Genomic DNA, 25,205 nt, shown 5'->3' with positions numbered 1-25,205 from the left:
ACTAGTAGAGAAAATTTTCTGTACCAAAATTATATTCAAGTAATTCTGACTTACCAAATTTGGACCTATAATAGCTAAACCTCCTTTTAAGGTGAACTTGGAAGTCTTACCCGGGAATGATTTTCCAAGTCCACACTTTAAAAAATAAAGCTTGCCAATTACTACAGACTCTAAGTAATAGTACAATAGTAAAGAAATTTATACGGCATTGCTTTAAATCACCATTCTATTTTTCATATGCCACTAATTGTATCTATTATCTGATTTATTTTTAATTAGTATAAGTTTATTGTTATGTTTTGCTTTTATGTTACATTCATGTTCATAACAAGAAACACACATCTTATTGAAAAACAAAAAATTAGCAAGGAATATAGCTCCTCCAGAACTTTACGCTAAAATTTTTTTTTTTGAAAGCAAATTAAATCATATCAAATTGAATCCATACCTTCCTGAAACACCTTTAGAACCCCAAGAATTAGAGCTGCCGCGTTCTTTAAAATTGGATTTTTGTGTTAATTTTAAATACATGGGAAGAAATCAGTCTAAATCTTGGGCTGTTTCTCCCTATCACTCCATGTATAACAATCAAGCCTTTTGGTACAATTACACTTCCGGCAGCCTTTCTAAATCCAGTAATGCGGCTGCCATCAGGAACGTTTTATAAAGATCAAGCTTGAGCCTTTTAGTGGCTGGAGTTTTTAACTAAAATATTCTTTTTAGGATAGGTATGTATATGGTAATTTGGATAATAATTCTATTAATCATGATACCTTTTGCTGTGTGCAGAGATTAATTAACAAGGCCATTAAAAGAGTATTTTTGGTCAAAAGGAAACATCTGTCTTAGGGGACACAAGAAAGATGATGGACTTTGGACCTGGTTAACATAAGAGATTTGATAACAGGATGCCTTGGCAAAAACAAAAGGAACTTTAAAAATTAGACCTAGACTGCAAGAAAATTAAATCAAATGGGTTTACTGGAAAAAGAAAATCCCATTAAACTCTGCAAGCAAGAGATGTTGTTATATGCATAAATTTGTGTATGTGATTTTAATCTAATCATTGTAGTACACATTACTAGTCTCCCTGAAATTGTATATAAGTGTTTGTATCCCACAATGAAATCAGATTCTGATCACCGAGTCAGTCTTCCCTCTCTCTCCATTGTCGACATGATACCACATACCTTTTGTTAGTCTTTCAATGTGTTTCTGAATCTCAATGTCCACATTAAAATGGACGTACGTGTCCTCCTTCCTCAAAGCCACAGGAGTATCCTGCACAGGAGTCAGATCTATCCCATTCAAATCTGCAGGAAAGAAACAGCATGAGAATAGCAGAAGCTTCTCAGACTTCAAGGTTCAGCTTTAAGAGACTTAAAACTCTCATCAAATCCTGCCACAAAAAGTTAATCCACACCTGGATGTTTCCACAAAACCTAAAAAAGGGGCAATCATAGCCCTTCACAATCAGTTAATTTTCTTTTTGAGTACAACATGAACGCAGCTAAAGTTCTAGCAGTATTTCAGATAAAAAAATGTAGTTATCCCTCTTTTTATTTTTAAGAGTGCATTTCTTTCTGCTGTCAGCAAAATATTCCATTTCCTGTGCACAAAAGACTCCAGAAGAGCTCCAGGCCAAGGGGAATACGCACCAAAGACAGCCCTCCACACAGTGTCTGCAGGGCACAACTGGCACAGCTCACCCTTCCTGTGTGTGCCCTGCTTTGTCCCTAGACACAAGGACTATTCCTCTTGGGTTTTCCACAGAGGCTTTGTAGGGCTCTGGGTTGCACTCTAGCTCTCAGCACCAGCCCCTGGTTTTGCTGCTCTGGCATTGCCAATATTGTTTCTCACTAAGCCTCTGCTGTTTCCAGGGGTATATTTGTCCTGTCTTTCCTCTCATTCCTGATCCCTTTCCCTCTGGCAGAGGAAGTTGCTAACGATGTGGCCAAGATTACAGGTACGGAGTGCACATGTTGTGCTTGGAGCTCAGGCTGAGGCCCTGGAGCACCAGTGATTCCCTTAATCCATGATATGGGCTGGGATTGCCAATGCTGCATCAGGAACAAACCTCACTCCAAACCTGCAGAAGAGCAGCTTGGTTTAAAACCAAGGAAATCAGCTACTAAGTGTCTTCAGACTCCTAAAGGTGAAAAAATTGAGTCATCAGAGTTACTTTGCCTAACCAAAAATCTTGGGAAATAAAAGTATCAAAAGACACCATTAGCAGACTTATCCATACCCTGCCCACACTCTCACTTTTTGATCCTATTTTCTACCTCATTACTTGGCAGCCACCATTTATAGGTAAATGAGTTTGGAAACAGGGAGCATCATGTTAACAGAGACTTGTTGGGAAAGCAAGGCCAGCAATAGAGAGTCTCCCTTAGCTCTGGAAGGGAAATGAGAACTACAGCAGCAGTTTTAGCAATGTACAATGAGACAAACACTTCAGTGGCAATGAACAAGGAATGTTTGCTTTACAAGTCCTGGTAAGGGATATTCAAGGGATATTTGATGCTGTGAACCTTCCTCCTGCCAGAGGATGTCTGGTGGAAGAAGCCCTGATCACACATCTAACAAGTGTTTCATCCTACATTTAGTATCCAATAGCATATCTCAAGAGGACACATACAAGGTTATTATCACAACTAAAATAACAAGAGGCTCAGCTACAGATTTTTACATGATAAACAAAAAAAAAAAAAAAAAAAAAATCCTCTGCCTACATTTAAAAATTGTAAAGAGAACCCAAAGTAAAGCAGAACACAAGGCAAGGGCAAGCAGGTTTGACTACAGAGGCTTCCTGCTAAGTGCAAAATGGGGGATAGTGATACTCCCATTAGAAAGAGTGTGAATATGAAAAATCTTAGCCTCAAAAGATACCAATTATGTTACCATCCGAAACAGAGAAATCCTCATGTTGCCTATCCTGGACTGACAGAGAGAGAGGTTCTTCCAGATTTATGGAGCCTTTCAGCCCATCAGGTTTTGGCTGAAGCATTTCACAAGCCAGGCTAACACATTTTTTATTTTATTTCACTTGCAAGCTTTGTTTCCCAGCTTCACACCCATCCCTCTAAATCTCAAGCCCTGGCAAGATTATATTTGTATTACTACAAAAATAGTTTAATGAGAGGGCAAGAATGGAGTCAGTGGGCTGTGGTTCCCCACCTCCAGAAAGCCCAGAGACCAATAAGTGTGGGGAGTACACACAGTCCAAGCAGATCTGTACTTAGGAGTCAGCTGTAGAAGCCGTGATGGAGAAGTAGGGCAAATTTAACTCAGCTCTCAGCATGGACAAGCCACCCCTGAGTGCACAGAGAGAAGTGTATCTTGCAGATATTCACCTCCCAGTAGCTGTCAAATACAGAATTTTTTGCCCTTGATTAAAGCAGAAGCCCTACATCTACAACAGAAGTGACAACAAATGTTTTTCCCAGCAGGCTGAAAAATCCATAGGGCTTTTGAAAAATGCAGTCTCTCCAAAGCAGCACGGAGGAGGCAGAACAGAAATCATTACCCTTTACACTGACTGTGATGTAAGGATCAATGCACTGCCCAGCATCTTTCAGACCAATTTTCTCTATGGTGATGGTGAGTAACGTCATCCTGGGTTCAGATGGCAATCTGGGCAATAAAGTACCTGGAAAGAGTAAAGCATATTATTAACCCATGGTGTCATCTCACAGCAGAGGTCTCACTGGTCCCATCTTCTCTCATGGAAGATGCTGTTCTTAGGGGGTTGAAACTCCAAAGATTCCTATTCCAGCAGTACACACCACTATGGAAATGTCTGTGCACAGACACACAACCTCCTCTGACAGATTTTATAGCCCCCCCAGAAAAAACCCAGGATTGCTTGAAGTCAAATCAACTGATAAAAAACTATGGCCATAAAAATAGAGGGGAGCATTGTTTCAAGTGTTATTTCACAGAATAACCATTCATGGAACTCACTTTATAGCATTTTTGAGGATTAAATTTGGGAGGCTGAATTCAATCTGCAGTTGCAGGAGGTTTAGACACTTGATCAAGAGTCCAACTCCACTGAACATGACTTGGCTTCACATTGAACATTTAGACTGGGAGATTAAGGAGGAAAATGGCATTGTTGCAAATCACACAGAACATAAGGGAATCAGAAAATTAATTCTTAAGTAAGTGCTACTGGCCTCTACTTTAAGGGTGGGGGGGGGGGGAAGTGTTTGCATTCCCCAAGTTCCCTTCAGGCTAAAGGAAGGGTCCCCAGCTCTGCATCAAGAATATTTACCATCAAAACTTGGTGGTCAGTATAAATGAATTCTCACAGTGTTGAAGAAGACAGTGCAGCTGTCCAAACTGTTCAAACTCACTAAAAGTCATAATATTCTGTCATAGGTTACTTCATGCTGAATTTAGCAAAAACTGGCACACTTCAAGCCCCTCTTTCCTACTGGATAAAGAAGCACCAGGATAGAAAATACTCAGACTCATAAGCAAGTTTGAGTTACAGTTTTGGTTTTCTAATGAAAAAAAGAAGTTATCCTAAGGTTTTAGATCTAAACAATGTATTAATTTCCTTTCACAAGTCCAACACAAGTGTTTTCTTGACACAATTTTTTCCTCTCATCTGCTTGAGGAGCTGTAGAACCACAAAGATTTTGTCTTATGAGAGACTGGCTTTGCAAGAGGGACCTTGCATTCTGCTCTGAGAACTACAGGCTCAACTTCAGCAAGATTTCATGACCATTCCTGCATCCAATCCCCCTCTCAGAATCAAGTGCAAGACTTGAATTTCCATCTCTGGTGCTGTGTGTTTCTGTATTTCCTGTCCTGAGGAGACTCAGGGCCTCCAAAGCACCGTGTCCACACCTCTCAACACAGCACAGCAGAGCTCAGCCCAGGGTTTGGAGCAACAGAAAAGACTTCTGCGTGCAATGGGAGAAATGTTAGAGAACAAACTTAGTAGAGAGCCCTCATTTCTACAAAGCAGCTCATGCTCTAGTTAATCTTTCTGTTTCTTCCCCAAAGAGATGTTCAAATACAGAGTTCTTATTTCAATCTAAGTGAAGGAAGAAGCAAGCCTGTCTTCTTTTTGGCACAAACCTTTGCTCCATCATATGTCAGTTGTCTCCTAAAAGCAGCATGGCCCCCAAGAGCCAGGAATAACTGGAGCCTTCAGCTTTCCTGTCCATCACTCCATCCACTTGACAGAAAAATCACCTGAAAGATGCCTCAGCCTGGTTTTTGTTATAAAAATTCTGGCGTAAGAGAAATTATTCTGTTCTTGAAGAATGCTTTCCAGAATGTATGAAATTGTAGAGTTGCAATGGACAGAAGGGTCAAAGTCACTTCCAGGAGACAAGAGAACAGTAGGACAGACAGTATCCAAGGAACACTGTTTCCTTCCTGTCCTAGCAGGAGCCAACAGTGGACTAGAGCAGCTGACTGTAACCTGTTTCACATGAGCCACAGCTTCAGGCAGGCCTATGCCAGAGCCTCTGCAGCCAGAGTAGGTGACAGTGCCCTCTCTGCAGCACAGCTTTCCTGGGCTGGGCACCATCCCCCTTGTCAACCACCATGGCCTGGGCCCCTGAGCAGGCTCACACTGAGGCCTTTCAGGATAAAGCTGCAGCCACACCAGACACAACCACAGGGCATCTCTGCCAGAGGGGGATGGGAGCATCTGCAAATGAAAAATGTCCTCCTCCAAGTGGGTTTCAGGGATAGTGAGCCAGCCCAGCACCCCACTGCCGCCAAGACACAGGCACTCAGGCTCTCCACTCCCAAATCCCAGTTCAGAGAAAGGGGAAAGAAGTGCTAAGTCTCCTGCTGGGCTCACAAAGTGAAATGGTTTATAAAAGAGCACAGCACTGGAATAAAATCATATATAACCAGGAGAAAGGCAGGAAACCTTTGCTGTTAGAGGCAGCAAGCATTGGTCAGTTCAGCTCCACAGAGCACAGAAGTCTAACTATGCAAATACTCTTTATGTAACATTTCCCATAAAACGTGTATTCCAGTAAATAAAATGCAGCTACACCTACCCTTGGCTACACCACAACCCAGAACACCTTAATTAGTACAGCAGGACCTCTAAAGAGCTGTTTGAATCAACATGACCTTCCCTTTTCTCCTTACTGAAGGCAGACTAAGACCAACAGATAGGTGCCCAGTAGTGTGATTGTAACCAAAAATTGTCTTGTGAGGATCGGCACTAAGAGCTGGATGAAGAAGACCACAGCTACATGAACATGAGCACAGAAATGACTGTACATACTAAAAGGTTCTCATACCTTTGTTGGCTCCTGGGTTAGACGAATGGGGCAATGTGATAACGATGAAGTCATGCATGGAGAAGACAAGACCATGGTCAGTTAGACAGTACTGGATGGATTAAGGGCACATCAAAGCAAGGAGTGCAACACAACTCTGTCAGCTTCAGATAGGGAAATTCACTTTACTCGTAAGGCTCACCCCAGGGCTGCAAACTGCTTTTGTTTGAGTCTTCCTGCTGTACTTGGGACAGACAGAAGGCACCTCCATAAATGGATTTATCATGGTGAATAACAAGGATCAAGACAGCAAATGTTAGCCATCAATATCACAATATATTATAGCCTTTTTGAGAGCTTGGCATGAATAGCTGTAGACTGTGCATGTCCACATCAGGTCAGCCTGCAGCGGCCATATTCAGCACTGTGCTTGGGATCACATCTGAATATCATCTGTTTTCTCCAGGCATAAGTAATACAACACCTCAGCTCTTTTGACCATTATTCTGTACTTGTTATCTCATTCCTCAAATACAAAGTTTGCCAGCCAGCTCTGAAACTAGAAACTTGCTTCTTCTGCAAAGAAATTACACCAGAAACTAAAGGAACCAGGAACATTAAAGAACCTCTGATACAACATTTAAATTGTCAAAAGCTGAAGCTTCAGGAAGACCTTCTATAGAATCTGTCGGTTCTACAAAATACTTTCGCACGATCAAGGACTTCAGCTATGAAAATCAAAACCCCCTCTTTCTCCTCTCACAGCCTGGCTTCACTCTAAGCCACTATCTCACGAAACAATGCAACGCAAAAATAAGCAGCAACAACTTCTCATATTTCTAGAAACATGCGCTGCTCCTTGCAGGAGAAACATTGCCACAATTTACATTTGAACACATTTGAAATGCTTCACATAGTTATGTGTGAAGGATGAATAATCCTGACTCAGACTCAGTATTAAGGCTAATTATTTGAGATAGATGGTACCAGCCTCACAGGTTCTCCATACAACTGTTTCACAGTAAGATACTGTTTGCTGGAAAAAAAATTCACTGGCCACCCTTGTGGTTCTCCAGTACAGCATTAGGGTTTGTTTACATGAGCCTGTAGCTTCCCACCCAAACTTTTCAAATCACAGGTGGAAAAAGAAGCTTTTTAGAGCCAGAGCTCAGAGATGCTACAGAGGCTGGCATGGCAAGGCTAGTGCCCCTACCTGGAACTCTAGCAGGAAAAGAGTTTGGAGACCCTGCTCCAGCTCCTCCTTCCTCGTCATCCTCTTCAAATTCCAAGTGTTCCTCTTCTCCAGGTGCTAAAATCTTCCTGTAAAACACAGGGAAGAAGAAATGAGACCAACGCTCACTCATCACCTGCAGGCAATTCACAAGCCAGCACCTGAGCATGGACAACACTCTTTAATGTCATTTCATACTTCTTAACTTCTACCTCTACCCTACAGACTTTGACAGAGATTGTAGGAGTTCAGACCAATAGAAAGCACAGAGCCTAAAGGCAGGACATGATAATGGAAATCTCAGAGAGATGTAGGGATGTACCAAGTACTGATTTTACCAAAAGGATGGTCTTGATTTTTAGTGGTACCTAGACAAACAGAGTTTTAAAGTTCTTTTATTAACCAGTTTATACAAAGCAGTCTGGCAAGCAGATGGCTCTGGAAATGTGTTTTAGGTACACACCAGGCCCAGGCCGCACTCCCTTTCAAGTACATATCTGTACATGAAGTGATGTGCAAGAAGTTATCTCTTACCTGAGTGGGACAGGCTGAACATCAAAGGGGAACTCCTTATTGTAAGTGAGGATATTCTTTAAGACTACGGAGAAGAGAAAAAATAAAAATCTCTACTCATAAAGCAGCATTAATTCTATTACTTTGCACAGCTATGTCCATTCTGACAGTATCTTCACACACAAATAATAATAATAAATTTTTTAAAATAATCAGATCATACAAAAACCATCCCTCTTCTCTCATATTTTAAACACCAGCACAGCTATGATCAAACCTATATCACTGTAACATTCAGACAGGTGAACTGCAACTATAAGATTACTACTACCACACCCACACAGACAGAGAAGATAAATGTGGCAATAACCAAAATCGTAATGAGAAAAAGCTACAGCCCCTGGGGTGAGGGCAGCAATCTTTGGTGGCTATCGAGAGCAGGGTGGTGGCGTTACTGGCATCAGCTCCAAACAGATGAGATCTCCAGAGCTGACACATGAGGGTGCACATTCAGGCAGCCACCATGGAAGAGCAAGTGTGCTGCTAGCACAACGCTTTGGTAAGATTTTCTACTTCTTCAGTCATGTGTTTTGGGGGTTTTGTTTGGTGGTGGTGATGCCTTTGTTTGTTTGTGTTTTCTTTCCATCTGCCCTCATATGTCTGGGCAGATTGGTGAAATTCAGGAGAGATAAAGTACAATATCTGGGCACCAAGCCCCAAAGACATCACGTATACTTTCAGAATTTCATGCAAAATGGCTTTGCTGTTTATATTGGAAATTTGCTCACATTTTAGTAATCCCAACTTTAGCTACCATTTCCAAACACAACTACCAGTGAAACTTCCAAAGATGTGGGAAAGAAATAAGTACTTAAAGATGGCTAAGGGGCCTAAAAATTTACAAGAGGACACCTGCAGGGAGAAGCACTCTCTTACCAGACAATGAATATCGCACACTGGTAGGGGGAGCAGAGAGAAAAACCCCTGACTCTCCTCAGAGAGCTTCACTTCACCATAAGCACTCTCAGAGCAGAGGAATTCTCCCCTGAAGAATTCTGAATATTCAAAAACAAAACTCTTTTCAAACAATGTTCAGATTACACAAATATCAAGAGGTACTTAAATACCAGTTATGCTTAAGAAGCCATTGCCAGGCCCCTCTGAGCACACTGCAACTCAGCCAGTGCAGGACAGCTTCCCTGTCTGCCTTCACATTCCCATCACCCAGTCTGGGCTCCTGTATTAGCTTACCAGACACCATCCAAATGCTCTAAGAATAAATTATTCTTCTGGGAAACTATAAAGAAACCAAAAAGTCTTTCCAGTCTTTACTCATACTGACTTTTTTTTTTATTTTTGTTCTACAACATGAGAGGTTAATCAGTGCCTAATCCCAGCCAGTCACAATACATAAATACAGAGAAAGGTTTAACGTGCCTTCAGTCAGAGCTTTGATGAGAGAACAAACTGATGCCATGTCTCTCTCTCCAAAGACTTCTGCTCTGAGGGACCAGTAATGCAGATCTCAACATGCATCTGAAGAATCACAGCCACTTCCCACCAGAAAAGCAGCTGATCATCAGCTGACAGTCATCTTCCAATGCTGCTGAGGTTCAGGAAAAGAAGGGGATTTTTACTGCTCTCATAATTCCCCAGCTCTCAGAAAGATACATTACATCAGAAACAGAAAGGGTATTCCCAGGAGGAAAACCTCAGTGAAGTGAGATCTTTTACAGATCATAGGCACATTAAACAGAAGAGACAGGTGTCACAATAGCTCTCCTCCCACTTTCCAAAGGTTCATAAGTGCTAGACTCCCCGCTTTTAGTAACCAGGTCCCCTTAAAAGTAAAAAAACCCTCCTCCTAATTCACTTCAGGCATCACTAGAGGGCCCAAAGAGCTCTACTGACATGAGCCCAGGCAAGAGGCAAACAGCTCTACAGGACCTAAAATCATGCTGCTGCTGCCAGAGGCTGAGCACCCCTGAACTGCCAGGAACAAATGTGGTGCTGAATATTCAGCTCAGAAGCAGGACTTCCTGCCTTTTGCTGCACAAAGCTGTGGCTCAAGTTTTTAAAGAGCTTTCAATTCTTGTCTCACCACCAATAGCAAATAATTTTGCGAAGTTGTAACACAGCAATGTAAGTGCTCCTTTAAAGATGAACAGGATAAGCAACAGGTCCACTGTACTCAGCTGGGTGAAATACTTATTCAAAGCCATGGAGAAAAAGCTAAGCAATAAAACTTTGAGGAAAAGGAAAATCCTCTTTGCATCTGCCACAAGTATGAGCTTCAGTTGATTCAAATAAAAATACCAGACCACAGGAAAAAAAATTAGGTTAATACGAACAGGAATCTCCCTTGTAATGCTGTCTAAGACATCCAAGCTTTAAAAGGTTGGTTTCGGCTTTTTTGGATCTCTGTTTCATTTTCAAAAACACAATTCACTTCTGGGAAGAAGAGCCTTTCCCCTCTGCAATGTTGCTGCTTGAGAACACAAATCCAAGAGAATTCTCCACAAGTGCAACTAATGGGTAGATCCCAGCATCATGGCCTCCATCTGTGCTGTATTTCCAATAGAAATATTTTTTTAAATAGTGTTCTGCAGGCTCTTGTACAGAAGTTGCCTTTTCTTTTGTGACTTTGGACAGTGTCACTTTGATTTGCTTAGAATCACAGAATCGCCTAAGCTGGAATGGACCCTCAAGGATCATCACAGTCCAGCTCCTGGCTCTACACAGAACACCCTGAGGGATCATACCATGAGCCTGAGAGCATTGTCCCAACACTTCTTGAACTCTGTCAGGCGGGTGCTGTCACCACTTCCCTGGGGATCCTTTTCCAGTGCCCAACCACCCTCTGGGTGTAGCACCTTCTCCTGATCCCCAACCTAAATCTCCCCTGACAACTCCAAGCCATTCCCTCAGGTCCTGTCACTGTCATCACAGAGCACAGATCAGTGCCTGCCCCTCCCTCTGCCCCTCATGAGAAAGTTGTAACAGCAGCGATGTCTCCCCCTCAGTCTCCTCCAGCCTGAACAGATCAAGTGACTGCAGCCACTCCTCATAAGGCTACCCCTCGAGGCCCTTTACCATCCTCATAGTCTGATTTTATCAGCAGCTGGCTCTTTCTTGAAATATTTCAAAGGAAATTATCAACATAAGTCAGAAGATCAGGACACATTAACTTGGTAAAGACCACTGTCCATTTAGATTTTCTGTGACAGTGATTTTTTCTGATACTTATACTTTTTTGTAATAAACAACATAAAATAATTCAGACACCACGCTCCCCAGTACAACCCAGTATCCACTTGTCTTATAATTATCATCCAGGCATAATGGATGTCCCGGCCCATCCATTTGTACTGTGCATTCTAAGACTGGTATAAGCTTCCACAAAGAAATGGATTTGAAATCCAGTGTGTTAACAATGACTTCACACAGCACAAACTCAAAAGAGCCATTTGTATGTATGGAACCTCCTGTAGCATTATTCCAGCACAAATTATTCAGTGACAAATCCTATAAACAAACAGAAGTAGCCAACTGCTTCACTTTCCAATCTGCATGAAATGGAAGCTCAAGTAGGAAAAGCTAGAACTCAACAGCACAAGATTAAGGGAAAATAAAAAAGTAATTCTAAGGGTCCTGGTTGTTAGAACAACACCAAAACCATTCTGACAGCTTCAGGCACAAAAGTAATTAAAACAAGCCAAATTGTGCGAATAGCTGTTTTGTATGAATAGCTGTTTTGTTCCACCCTAATGGAATGGCTTGACCTAACAAAGGAATCACTTTATATTGCCAGGCCAGATTTTTTAGCTTTTTCTGGTGGGATGCAAAAGAAAATTGACAACATGCGAATTAAAACACTTCACAGTGGATTTTATGAAATGGCTGGTATTGGCCTGATTAAGATTTACTCTATTTGAGATACACTTAAAAACCACAAAACAAAGGCACAATTCAGAAAGAAAGAGGCCAGAACCGTCCAAGTAAGACAGCAGCACTAGGAACATCAATGTTCAATTGTTGTTGTAGAAGCACCCATTCTCTTCCAAGGAAAATAACTCAGTGTATTTGAAAACTGATGGCCACACACTCTTCTTCAGTTTTAATATAGTTGCTTGTTGTATGAGGTGTGGGCTGAATGCACTTCACACTGCTAAGCAGTTTTTTTGACAGCTAAAAATCAATTCTGTGATGGAGGGCAAGATAAACAACAGAACTGTTGCACCATAATTGAAATTTTGGACAAGATTCCCATCTCTCTTCCATCATTCAGTCACTCACAGGGCATTTGCACAATGGAGTCTGAAATCCAGAGTCATTCAATGATTACAACATTTTAAACACTTTGTAAACAGAGAGCAGCAAAATCTACAGAGAAAAATCCCAAGTCGGAATTCAGAGGCCAGACATGCAACATGTAGTGTGAGGAAGACCGAATATGCCAACACACAGTTAAATCCCTTCCTCAGTTATGGTCTTCACCCATAGGACCAAGCAGTTTTGTAACACACCATCACTTTGCACTTTCAAGGGACAGTTTAAAAGCATTTGGACTCTATGTTTTGGTAAAGATATAAGGAAGCTTAGCTCAATGCGCCACTTCTTAACAAGCTCCTCTGTAGGATCCTGTGCAGAGAAACTCAGCCTATTCATGAAGGGGAAACATTTGCCTGCCCATCATATTTATCCCAAACATATTGCTCAATGTAACAATTGTGTAATAAGCACAATAAAACCAACTTCAATCAGCATGAAAGTAGTTCTTCCACATTTCTTGTTCCCTGAGAAATGCAGAAACATTAACATTCAGGATAATATTGCTTAGCTGTGTAAGCTCTAATCATAAGGATGCTCAGAGAACAAAGCAGCCAGTGTTACAGGAAGGAAAATGAAGCAGATAAATAGATACTTCCCATGTGAAGAAGTTATTTCTGGATTGACATACCAAGACCTGACCCAGGATCAGTTGGAAAAAAATAACATTACACAAAACCCTTCATAGACTGACTCACATCCTCACTTTGACTCTCACCTTCACTGGTCTGGTAGCATTACAGTGGGAGGTGATAGGTGAAGTTAAATATTTTCAAGTTAAATATTTTCACAAGTTAAATATTTTCAGAAGAAAAAAATAAATGTCATGCTGCAAGAAGGAAGACCATAAAGTGGTGAAATACAGTTCAAATAAGAAATGTGCAGGTAAATTATACAATGTACTACTGATAGATTAAAATACAATTTTGTGCAAAAATTAGCAAGGTCCAAATTGCTTATTTGAAAATGAAGATGAATATATTTTCTGAAACATTTGGGTCAGTGTACTTTTAAATTACTCACATTATATTCCTTAATTCACATCAAGTTTTCTCTGTGTGGTAACAGACACTTGGCATAAGCACCTAAACCCAGCATCACTGTTGAACTGCAGTGTTGGTTAGTCAGTATTCCTGCTGCTGTCATGTTTTCCCCTGTCATGATAAATGGCACTCAAAATACAAAGATACCACTTACTTGGTTCCAACTTCTTCAGATCCTCAAGCTTAAACTCATCCTGCGACTGGGTGGACTAGGACAGTACAAAGAAAGAGTCAGATCTTCAGATGCACCCTCCTCATCTCAGAATAAGATGCAAAGTGCTTCCTTTGTTCAAGCACACCAGGTTACTACAAAGCTACCTCCCCCCAGAAAATCTCCCCAACAAAAGGCAGGTTCACAGGTGAGGCAGAGACTACATTACTTCTCACTTATTAAGAACAAACCTATCCAATATTCCAAGCTCTAATGAAAGATAAATATCTTTAAACCAACTCGTTATAAATTCTTCCTTATTGCACACAGGAACATTCACATTTCAAGACACATGTCCAACATTGTGACACTAGCAGAAATTACAGTACACAGGATGAGTTTGAAAAACTCAGCCAAGAACTCACTGAAAATAGAAGATGAATTCCCATCTTTCTTTTCTCCAGCTCTGATGATGGTTTCCTCCTCTGTCTGTGGCACATACATGTACAGTTCTCAGTAAGCCTATCTGACTTACTAACTCAACAGAGAAGTTCTTAATTTTTAATTCTGAGGCAGCTCACCAACAGTTAGGTAAGATTAGTTTTTTCTAATCAAGTGGCAGAGCAGGCATAAAAAGAAGTGGAAATAAGAGGACTTACACTGGACATTCACTTCTGACTGGACGGTCAGGTCTTACCTATTATGTCATTGCACACTTGGCATCTCTTAGGATTGCCCATTGTTTACAACATTTAAGGTCCAATGAGATTTTTTTTCTTGATTTTGTCCAAGAGGGAATAGGTTCCTTCTGCAAGACTGTGTAAGGATACTAAAGCAGCTATACCCTTAGTGTTAGGAGAGTGGGAAAAGGTGAGAACACTCACCAACTGCTTTAACCTCTGCCAAGAAACCATAACCTCCCCAAAATGAAGTGGGCAAGAAGTTCTTGTATCCTCTCAAAAGGTTACAAAATCCTCGACTTATTGCTAGGGAATCAACAGCAGGGAAGGCTGGTCTTGCATAACATCCAGCTCTCCAGCTTGGCAGGTTATGACATGGCTGCAGCTTCTGCTGCTGCTCCCAGATGTGACCTGACCCACAAAGCTATTCCATAGTGGAACATTCAGGCTCTCCTCAAAGTCACAGTGACTCCAAGCAAATGAAACATTCTTCAAACACCCCAGGTTAGATCAAAATAGAATGACAGGTAGAGGTAACCAAATAATTCCTCAAATTCTACACAGCCTTGACTAGTCAGCCCCAACCTCATGAGTCCAGCATGCTGTATCCCAGCCTTTGAGACATTTGAAGGCAGCACCCTGTCCAGCAACATGAAGTACTTAGTAGTGCTGCTGGGAGTAACTTGATGCAAAATTTGTCTGTCATCACTCTTTCTTGGCAAAGAAGTAACCCACTAACTCAGCCTTTGATTTACCCCTTCCCCATCCATGGTCTTTTGGAAATTTCTCTCACTTGTTTTTTGTTTTGGGGATAAGCATGTGCTGAGAAAAAATGATATCCACTCTCATGATATCTACTTTCAGTCCAGAAAAAAAGCCCAAAGAGAAATTTTCAAATTATTGTTTTCCCACATTTTCCTAGAGCACTGCTGGTTTTCATGACTGCTAAATGTAACTTCTATTCTACACACACATTCTTCTTTGTAGTCTATTATGATTTGTGAAGCAGCTGAATAAGTCTAAGGGTCATTCTGGTGATCTTTTTAACATTGCACACAGGTTAGGAAGAGAAATTAAACAGTTCGGGAGGATGAAAAAGAGGCAGAGAACCAAAGACACAAAATGTGGAGGTAAATTCCTGTACAAGCACCAAGAGATGCTCATATAAGCACTTCCAGCCTTTCTCAAGGCAGTCACCTGGGCCATCATGACGACAGCCTGGAAATTCCAAGTGTTTACTCCATTTTCAGAAGTTTGGGTATTTCTGAAGACAGTAAACAAATTTTAAAAAGCTCTACAGTAATTTACTGCTAAAGTATGAAGTCAGATAGGAAAAAGAGCTATACCTGTAAAGCTGCACTCCTCAGTTCCAAGCATGTTGCAATTTTAGCTATGGTTTTCTGAAATGGAAAAAGAAAAATTTAGTACTGAAAATAGTATTTCTCCACATTGACACTTTTAAAGAATGTAAACACAAACAGTTGGGTTTTTTTTTGCAAAGGTTTCAGGTCTATTGTTCAGTACCAGACCACTGAGCATCAGAAGCTTTTTTTATAGACAGGCTGGATTTACTGAAAGCACAATAGATGAAAGACATCTGCCACTTAACTCCCCTCCCACAGCCCAACAACACAGATGGGGGGTCATTCACTCTGCAGAAACTGTAGTAATGCCTACCACATCATAAAGTGTTTATAAACTCAACTGCTCTCAGGTGATAGAGAACTAAAAAAAAAATAAATAAAAAAAATCCAAGCCAAGTAGCCTATTACCTCCTGAGAACCTGACTGGTTTGCGCTGATTTGCCCTTTTAGGAGCCAGGCCTACAGCTCCCAACCTCAGCAGACCAAGTCCACCCACATCAGACATTACAGCAACCCAGTATCTCAGCCCTAAAAAAAACCACAGCCCACTCCTGTGGGTTTTGTTGGGAGAGGAAGTCTAAAGGTAGATTATTTTTCTAACTCTCTATTTTTGTGATTTTAAGAGATTTAAACTGTGAGTGAATCATGGAATATATGCCTGAATTCAAACTTGTCAGCAATCTAAAATATCTGTAAGCAGAACTGTGAAGTAATTTCTCATTTTCATTTAAAACTGGAAGAGAAGAGAGGGAAGGGCTTCAGAATAGCACATTGCAAGGAGTCTTGCTTTGAAGACAGTTTTAAGCTTTTATGTCTCATAAAGTAAGATGCTCCAGCAAGTCACATTTGTTTCTATTACTACCAGCTGAAATGAGGAGTTAAGACTTCCATTAGTGACATGAAGAGGACACAACTGCCCAGTGTATTTTTCCTGACCATCACAAGTTTGTTCGTTGACTAAAACCTTTTTGAGAAGAAAAACTCAGATGATGTGCAGAAAAATAAGTGCCAGATATAAATTCAAAATACTCCATGGAACATTTATAGGGCAAGAAAACCAGCAACAATGAAGCTACAAAGAAAAGAGGCTTATTTTCAAATTAAATTTCCCCCCAGAAGGAAGACTAAAGTTGAAATACACAACTGTAACTCATTCTCTCCTTTTAAATCAGGCAGTATAAAAAAGTTTCTCCACAAGCTGGATGAAAGGGGAGGAAAAGATTTCCAAGAGCACAATTCTAGCATCAAAGAACTTCAAGAGTATGGGCACCTGACAATCTATGCAGGGTCAGTGAAGTCCAAAAGGAGGGTTATATTTTTTGGACTCCAAGAGGCTGGGAACAGCAGATAAAAACTATGCATGCTTTCAAAGGTGCCTCCCCCAACACCTTTTCTGGCTCTCCTGCAAAGTGGTGTCACGAATCCTTCTCAATCTGCTCCTAGGCCCCCACTAATTCCAACAAACTAAGTGCCCCCAGTAATTCCAACAAACTACGTGACTGCAGTTTCAGTTCACCTTAGGCCACATTGAAAGTTGAAAGAGTTCAGGAGCTGAATCTTAAGTAGGTCACACATCAATACCTGAAGGGCAGACCCAACAGCTGCAGCATGCAAAAGCCTCAGATACCTGATTTTCATCTGCCACCACAGGCTCAAAGTTTTTGAAGCCATTTCTCCCCAGCTGGTATCTCCCCTTAACATTGTTACAACATGGCAGTAGGCCAGACTTTTCATCTTCATATTTTTTTATTACTGCCCATTGTATGGCAGCCTTTCAAAACTTTAGTTCTTCTGAGCACCTTCCCAAAAAGCAGCGAGTGATGCTATTAACACAGGACACATTGTTCAGTCAACAAACTCTCTCCTCCTCAAAAGAAATTCTGCTATACAACAGAGACCCATGACTGGATCTCCAGCACAGCTTGAAAAAACACAGGTATTTGGAAACAGAAAAGAGCACATAGAGTCCTGAGCTCACTTTGAGACTTTCAGATCCACACTGCATACGTGGGTGTTGTGGATTTGTTTACATGTACTGCCAGGCTGGGTGGAAGACACCAAGTAGTACTGCAGAAGCAGATTCTCAGTCTCTAGAATGAGAACACACAACAGCCATCAGCTGCAGTAAAACAAAAGGAACTCCTTTTTTCATTTGTGAACATCTGGAAAAATATATCTGCAAAGGTAGATTCTTAAAGATGAAGGTGTGAAATAATGGGTAAAAGAAAGGAGTCCACAGGTTCCCTAGGGAAGGGAGGGGAATCTCTGAGGTTTGACTATAGCTCCAGCATCTGCGAAAGTCCAGCTGTTCCAACAGTTTCAGTGTTGACTGCTGAGCAAAAAGCATGTCATTCTCTGTGAGATCAAAACTCCTCCAACGAAAAGAGGGCTATGAGTTTGCAGGGTACCAGCGCACAGCACACAGCCTCCATGGCCCACCACAGAACCAGAACATGTAAACAGATTTTCACCCGGCTCTGCCCCTCCTGGTATCTCGCTAAGCGCACACCATAAATGAGGTCTCAGAAGCACTGCTCAGCCCCTATCTCCTATGTCAATTCACCAGTAAATTCAACAACTCCACTATTCCCTATCCTGCAGATTCATAACTCTGTGTTCTGAAAACTGCCTAACTAGCAGCCCCCTCACAGAACAAAGAGCAATACAAAATGTGTGTACTCTGGCTCCTGGGAGCTGAAGTGCAATAATGGCTCTAGAAACAGATTAATTTAAGAGAGTTTGGAAGTCTTAAATAGTAAAGAATAGGTTTTATATGGAATCTATTGAAATATGGCAGGCTCCCAGCAGGCATTATTCATAACTATTTCTTTAAGGGACCACACCCAACCCAAAAGTTAAAAATGCAGCTAAACACTTATCATTTTCAGCTGCAACTATCCCTGCTGCAAATGCTCCTTTTTGCAGCAGAGAAAACATTCTGCATCTCATTAGAAAGACTGAAGCCATAATTAACTTAGCTAGTTTAAAATAGTTTAGATTCAGTTTATTGTAAACTCATTATTAGAATGGGGATAAGTCAGTTGATCTCGTAGTCAAGGTTTCTTCAGAGGAGTTGCACAAGGACTGTGCTAACTGTAATGGAGGCAAAGATGTTTGCATAAACACAGAGCCAGAGCAGAGCTTGGCTTTAACCAGAGTTTAGGCTGTTAGAAGACCAGTAGTTTAATGAATCATGCTAAGACTGTTCAACAGCGCTTGCATTTCAGCAAGTTATGGTTGCTTCAAAAGCAGGATTTTCTAACACTGACAAAAAATCAGCCTAGCACAGAAACAGTTACACAAGAAGCAACAACTATTGTTAGAAGAGGGCTTTAAAGGTCACATTTATTGCACAGAGAACTGGGTGAGAGTAACTGTAGCTGGAGGCAAGCTGATAGACATAGCCAAACCTAACTGGAACAATTCCTATCACAAAACGCAGTGGTTGATAATGAATAATCATGAATTTTAGAGAATGGAGGTAAAACAGTGAACAGCAGTATTCAAAATGTTATGACTGAGGTAAATTCACCAGGAGCTGCATCTCTTAGTATTCCATACATGCTGCCTCTCAGTGATAAAACTGTTGCAGAGCCTCTTTATAGCTGTTGGAGGGAGACAAAACAAAATGATTTGCTGTTTACAGGATCTGCAGAGAAATGCTTCAATAAAATTCACAATCACTAATGAAGAGTCCAGCACTGTCAATTACCCAAGTCAAGACAGAGAACGAAAAATACGGAATTATGTCCAGCAATAGTTATAAGATGACAACCCACCACAATTTGAAAATACAGGAAAGAACAACAAAATCTGTAGTCTGCTCTTTCAAGGCAAGTAGCATATAGTGTTTCAAAATGGATTCTTTAGGAGCAAAAATGGGAGATGCAACTATTTAAAAGTCTGAATTCTTACCATAAACAATACATGCATTAGAAGATAAATGATAACTGGCTCACAGGATGACCAGGAAAGAAACTGGTGGTATCTGTCAAGTATTCTTAGATTAACAGATTGTATGATTACATTAGTAAGTAACACACCATCAATTTTTGTGTGGCCATATCTGCACTGTAGCACCACCTGTGATGCATGAAATAAACCCAAACGTGGTAAAAGTTCATACAGACAGATAAGGATGAGGATTTGAACCTAGTCTTGTCCTTTCCCTGCAGCTGTAAAGAAAGTAGCACCCCCTTGCTACAGAGGAATCACTGCTGAAACCCACCTTCCCCCCCCCAGGGTAGGTCAAGTAAGAAACTACAGCCTCGCAACAATTCTCGGCAGTATTTATGGTCCTTTGGAAAACCGCTGACTGAAAATCTACAAAAAACTGCACTGAGGATAGATCAAGCAAGTGGAAATCATAATCAGCTTCATGGCCTTTCAATCTACAAAATTCTGCACGTAGCCTTGGCCAGTTACATCAGATAAGCAAACCCTGAAGGTTACAGAGTCTTCCACATTAAAATTAAAAATAAAAAAAAAGTGTCTCTTGTATAACATACAGAGCCTCAGCATGCTGGTGGGTGTACTGGCAGGAGAACAGCTGAGCAAAAGTTACTGATTTGTAGCTGATTTTTAGAAGGGCAGGGGGAAAGAAGATACATTTCTATTTAATCAAAATGCTTACAAACCCAGTATGCACCAAGCCCTCCAGCCACATGCCATGTGAATGATATTAGTGATGACAGTAATTAGTCATACTGACTAGATGACATCCTGGACGAGCTCTTGCAGAAATAGGGAAGACAAGCACAGCAAGGAGCTTTACATCAGAGACTTTGCTGTGCAGAGTTTTAAGTGTTTTTTTTAAGCAACAGCAAAACTCCACTCACAATTTTCTTTTTTTTTTTTTTTTTTTTTGTGACTAGCACTCCTCATGGTAGAGGAGATAAAGTGTTCTTTCAACAAAATGTTGGGGAATTGGTTTGTGCATGTGGCTAATGAAACAGGCACTGCTATTTGATAAACAAACTCAAAGATTCAGTGCAGCAGCCACGTAATGACTGGCAAAAACCAGCAAGTGATAAAAATGCCATCCTCTTTTATACATTATTTCAGCTTTAGAAACGGGTATCACTCTGCTAGAATGTAAAACCACCACCCATTACTTTTTTCTTTTCAGAAGACTGTTGCTTTAAGACATGACAGCACTTGTGCATGAAACATCTCCATTTCCTGAGCCCCCCAGGCCTTCCCTCATGGCTGACCTCATTCACTTCCACAATCTGGTTCCAGGTCCTTTTCAGAAGACTCAGGGAACATCTGGAGGCAAAGCCCTGTGAGTTATGGTTCCCATACTCACAGGAGATGATGTCTCCAGAAGTGAGATTAACAGCTTCACCTTCATGAAGTAACTACATTTTCAAAAGTCTCCACAGAGGGGAAACTAAAGAAACACTAAAGATGACTCTAGCTGAGAATGATGGAGAAAGCTACCAGCAAGGGAGGGAGAGCAGAAGCATTCAAGGAATAAACAGCTGTCCAACATTAACAAGGCTCTCATGGCTTACAAATCAGGAAAAGTGGACCAAATTCTTCTCCAAAACTATGGCTCCATTTAAAGCAATCATGAGCTTTATCATCTTTGCAGAAGGTAAGCAGAACATGGAATACCAGGTCTTTGCTTTTCATGTTGGCACACATAGAGGAAACAGCTACAAACCTCTCTCAGAGTCTATGTAAAGGTGCATTTCTTTGAGTTTCTTTACACACATAAAGTTCATCTCTAATTTCTGTAGCCAGCACCTGTGTTCAGGACTTACATTCCTAAGCACAGCTTCCATTGCTCTTGCATCCTATTACCATTGGTGAGACTTTGAGCTAGCAAATGTCAATTTTCAGGTAACAGCATTGCTCAAACAAGTGATTTTTTAACATGAAAATCTGGAAATATACATCTCTAGTTTTTTATTCCTAAGAAAAGCATGCCTTTATAGAAGACAAGGAACTTTAGTAGGGCCTCATATCTCAAAAGATTTTATTTTGCAGTAAATGCTTGAGTGCATGAGTCCACTTAAATCCCATCACAGAACTGCAGTAGTATGTTTCTGAGACAAGAAACAGCCTTTTCAACTGAGGTGAGAGAGGGAGGAGTAAAGTAATTTCAATATTTTGAAAGATTATAAACAAATAACATTCTAAGAGACTGCTCGGGAATATTCTGCCAGGACCCTTCCCTGTCAGGTGTTACACGTTAAGCTTTCATCCCCCTCACACATCCTCAGTGTCTGCAGTTCAAGATGTTTTCCATTCAGAATTTGACATAAATTGTGCTAATGTTGAAAAAATAAGTTATCAAACATTAATCCGAAAAAAAAGAAACACCCAGGTTATGAAAGACACTGGCCAGCATTCCTGACACTCAATAGCACAGCAGAGCATCCTTCACATCCTAATGACAGCAACCGTTTTAGCCACGCTGGGCTCTGTTGCTGTTTGTGTACATTGAGGGAGGAAAAAAAGGTCTCATAAGGCTTCGGCCTGCAAGATAAAAAAACATCAACATCTATGAGTCAAACTCCTTGCCTGAACAAACAGCAGTACTCACCTTCTGATCTTCTGTGAATTCCACGTTGTTGTGCTGAGACTGGGCCTCTTTCTGGAGGTGCCTGGCTAATCTGGATGGGGGAAAAGAAAATTGTAAAGTGGGAACACAACCCAAACACACACACACCAGCTCCAGAAAATGTGTCAGCCAAAAGGTTCACAGACTGCTACTCCAAAGAGGTTTGAGTTGGTTTTGCAGCTGTGTTTTTGCTTTGTTTTTGTCTTTTGAATCAAAATTTTCTGTAGCCATGGTAGTTCATACTTAAGAAAAAAACCCAGAAGGTAAACAAAGTGTGCAACATTAGGCAGGAAAGACTAATGCATAATGAAAGGAGAACAGGTAAGAGGGTCATTATAGCCAACAGCCCCTTTTACAAGCACTGACTTTTTTCCTCTCACAAATGCCTTCTTTTACAATAACAAACCACAGCCCCTGTGAAGATCCACTGTGGTGCAATCCCATGCACATTTCCCGGGAGAGGCTGAAGCAAATGAGATGCCAGGGGGCTCAGGTGAGTACACCCTAGGCCGTGGCACACACTCTCCCAGCACTGGAAGCCAGGCACAGGGCGGCTTGGCCTGGGCTACTGGGGTGCATCCACTCACATTTCTGCCCGTCAGCACCACAGGTGGAGCACAAACCTCACCCCTTGTCATCACCAAGGCAGGAATACCAAGGGTTTTGGAAAGTAATAGTAAGCAAACAGCTCGAGAAAGCAAAAATAAGCTAGAGAGAAGCTATGGGAAGAGTTACAATTTCCATCCTGAGAGGAAGGAGAATATTAAACAAGCAAAACCTCTGGGCAATTGTTGCCATTCCTTGTAAATAATTTTTTACAAGCAGAGGGAGAGGGAGGACAGGGGTTGAGGGGAAACCCAGGGACATCACAAAAGGCTTCCTCTTGGAACCTCACAAGTTTGCACTGTGAAAGAGACTCTGCTTCCCTCCACCGCTGCTGTGGGCATTGGCCCAGATGTAGGAGGGCTTTATAAAATATACACACCAAGATGCATCCAGCAGAACAAATTGTTGTCAAAGCTACAGGAACAAAAATCAGAATTCAATTTCTTTGCTCTTCCTCAAAATCAGCTCTCAAAAAATGCCCATACTGACTGAGGCCACTGTAGCTTTTAACTCTTACCAGGAAAAACACAGCCAAACACGATGAGGTAACTGCACAACTTGGTGGTATTGTCCCACTTCAAAAATGGAGAAAGATTGGGGCTGAGAAAAGACAAAAAGCATAAACATACTCAAACCCAAAAGTACACTCCTTGCCTACTGCCCTGCCCTATGATACACAGGACACAGAGAAAGAGCATTGTAATGACTTAAGAAAACAGATTACCATAGCAGCAATATGCCACCCACAACAGGCAGCATCACAGCATTAACATTTCTGCAAGCATCACTAACACAATCCTCTTTCCATTTGTCACTAATACAAAAAAATCCACCCTAATCCAAATGAATGCATCTGGCATTCCCCTTGAAGTTCATTCAAAGTTAGATGAGACCAAATTCCATGATGGGGACATTTAACAGGGAAGCCACTGCTGACAGCTCGAAGGGCTCCTGCATGAATAATCACCCAAATGATTGACATCCACATAAGGGCAGTTAGTAAAAATATCTTATTTTACTTTTGATGATTCTTTTTTTCTGCTGAGATACAGATCTGGAAGAGAACTTCTTTTCATCTCTCTGCCAAGGTTTGTAGAGTAACAGTCTGCTCTACTCTAAAAGCCATCAGCAAACTGCATATCAGTGAACTTGCAGTGACAAGTAACATTTCATCCTTCCTGGTGAGTGAATGAAATGATGAGATTACAGCCTCTCCTGAACAACCAGTACGTGGCCAGCAGACCAGTTACTCTGAATGACAACTGAACTGGCAACACGCGTGGTTAGAACCCAACTTGTCCTGAACAGTGCTAGAAGATCCCTCAGGGAGCATCTCTTCAGCTGACTTTCTCTTGGCAAACAAGTGTGAACCCTCTTGTCAACTTCCAGAAAATTCACCATGAGAAGCCTGGCCTGAAATACTGCAATCACAAAGAAATAATTTTCATTGTCGTGGCAAATGGAGTAGTAGGGAAGAACATCTGACTAAAAGTAGCGGGTGCATTTCCAAGGAGTCCATCATCAGTGCCCCGTAGCCAATACTCCTCTGCTACCACAGGAGTCATCATGGATGGTGCAATTACAGGCTGTGCCAGCCAACCTGACTGGGGCCAGGTTCCCCACTCTCCCACCCTGGTACCATCAGGGACACAACACATGCATGCATGCAATGGACCCCTTTTCATTCTGATAGGTTGTGTGGAGTTTTTTTTGTTAAGGCTGATACTTAGGCAGCCCATTTGCCAGGTCACTCCATTGCCACAAGCAAGGTGCCAAGGCAACAGGATGATGGAATGGGAGCATCCCGGTCCAGTGGGGCATCGGGGGCTCCATCAACAAACCATTCCGGCAGCCCACGCTCTCAAAATCACAACCTGGTTTGGGGTAAAAGGGACACTAAAGATTACCTTGTTCCATCCACTGCCATGGGCAGGGACACACCTACCAAAGCAGGTTGCTCTAAGCTCCACGCCGGCCGCTGCCAACCTCCCAAGAGAGCGGGACGGCCGGCTCCCGCCTTGCCCCCCGGCCGGGCACCCCCCGAGGGAACTCCTCGGCTCCTGGCCCCGCGCCTCGGGGAAGAGCCAGAGCCGCCAGCGGGGCCCGAGGGGCGAGGGGGCCGCGGCCTGGGTACGGCGGGGCGCCCTGTCCTGTCCTGCCCCGCCCCGCCCCAGCTGGGGCCGCTCCCTCACCCCGGCGCCGAGCCCGGGACGCCAGGGCCGCGCCGAGCCCGCACTCACATCTGATACTCGTCGATCGCCTCCACCAGCTGCCCCCAGGAGTCGAAGTCGGTACCCTTCCTGAAGCTGGCGCCCCAGCGCTGCAGGAGACTGCGGGCCGCCTCCGACATAGCCCCAGTGCTAGGGCACCATGCTCACCCCGCGCCGGGGCACCTACAGCGCCGTACAGCCGCTCCCGCCAGTCCCGCGCCCACGGCACGGCACGGCACGGCGC

At 42.1% G+C, this 25,205-nt stretch overlaps 1 protein-coding gene across 2 annotated transcripts in view; it reads right to left on the bottom strand.

The window, feature by feature from the left end:
- The window catches only part of AIDA (axin interactor, dorsalization associated), a 35,584-nt gene extending 10,402 nt beyond the window's left edge, over positions 1-25,182 (bottom strand). The window contains exons 1-9 of one of the 2 annotated variants that reach the window (XM_058802780.1): positions 24,992-25,182; positions 22,128-22,197; positions 15,557-15,610; positions 13,534-13,588; positions 8,029-8,092; positions 7,477-7,583; positions 6,285-6,296; positions 3,530-3,652; positions 1,191-1,313 (exon numbers count right to left, since the gene is read on the bottom strand). In XM_058802780.1, coding sequence (XP_058658763.1) covers positions 1,191-1,313; positions 3,530-3,652; positions 6,285-6,296; positions 7,477-7,583; positions 8,029-8,092; positions 13,534-13,588; positions 15,557-15,610; positions 22,128-22,197; positions 24,992-25,101 — 718 coding nt within the window. In that variant the 5' untranslated portion in view covers positions 25,102-25,182. The remainder of the gene's footprint in view (positions 1-1,190; positions 1,314-3,529; positions 3,653-6,284; positions 6,297-7,476; positions 7,584-8,028; positions 8,093-13,533; positions 13,589-15,556; positions 15,611-22,127; positions 22,198-24,991) is intronic. The other variant, XM_058802781.1, reaches the window with a different exon arrangement.
- Positions 25,183-25,205: the final 23 nt, after the last annotated feature.

This window comes from Ammospiza caudacuta, chromosome 3, assembly GCF_027887145.1.
Source record: "Ammospiza caudacuta isolate bAmmCau1 chromosome 3, bAmmCau1.pri, whole genome shotgun sequence".
Lineage (NCBI taxonomy): Eukaryota > Metazoa > Chordata > Aves > Passeriformes > Passerellidae > Ammospiza > Ammospiza caudacuta.
The sequence above is the reverse complement of the archived record's forward strand: the minus strand, read 5'-3'. Positions and strand labels throughout refer to the sequence as shown.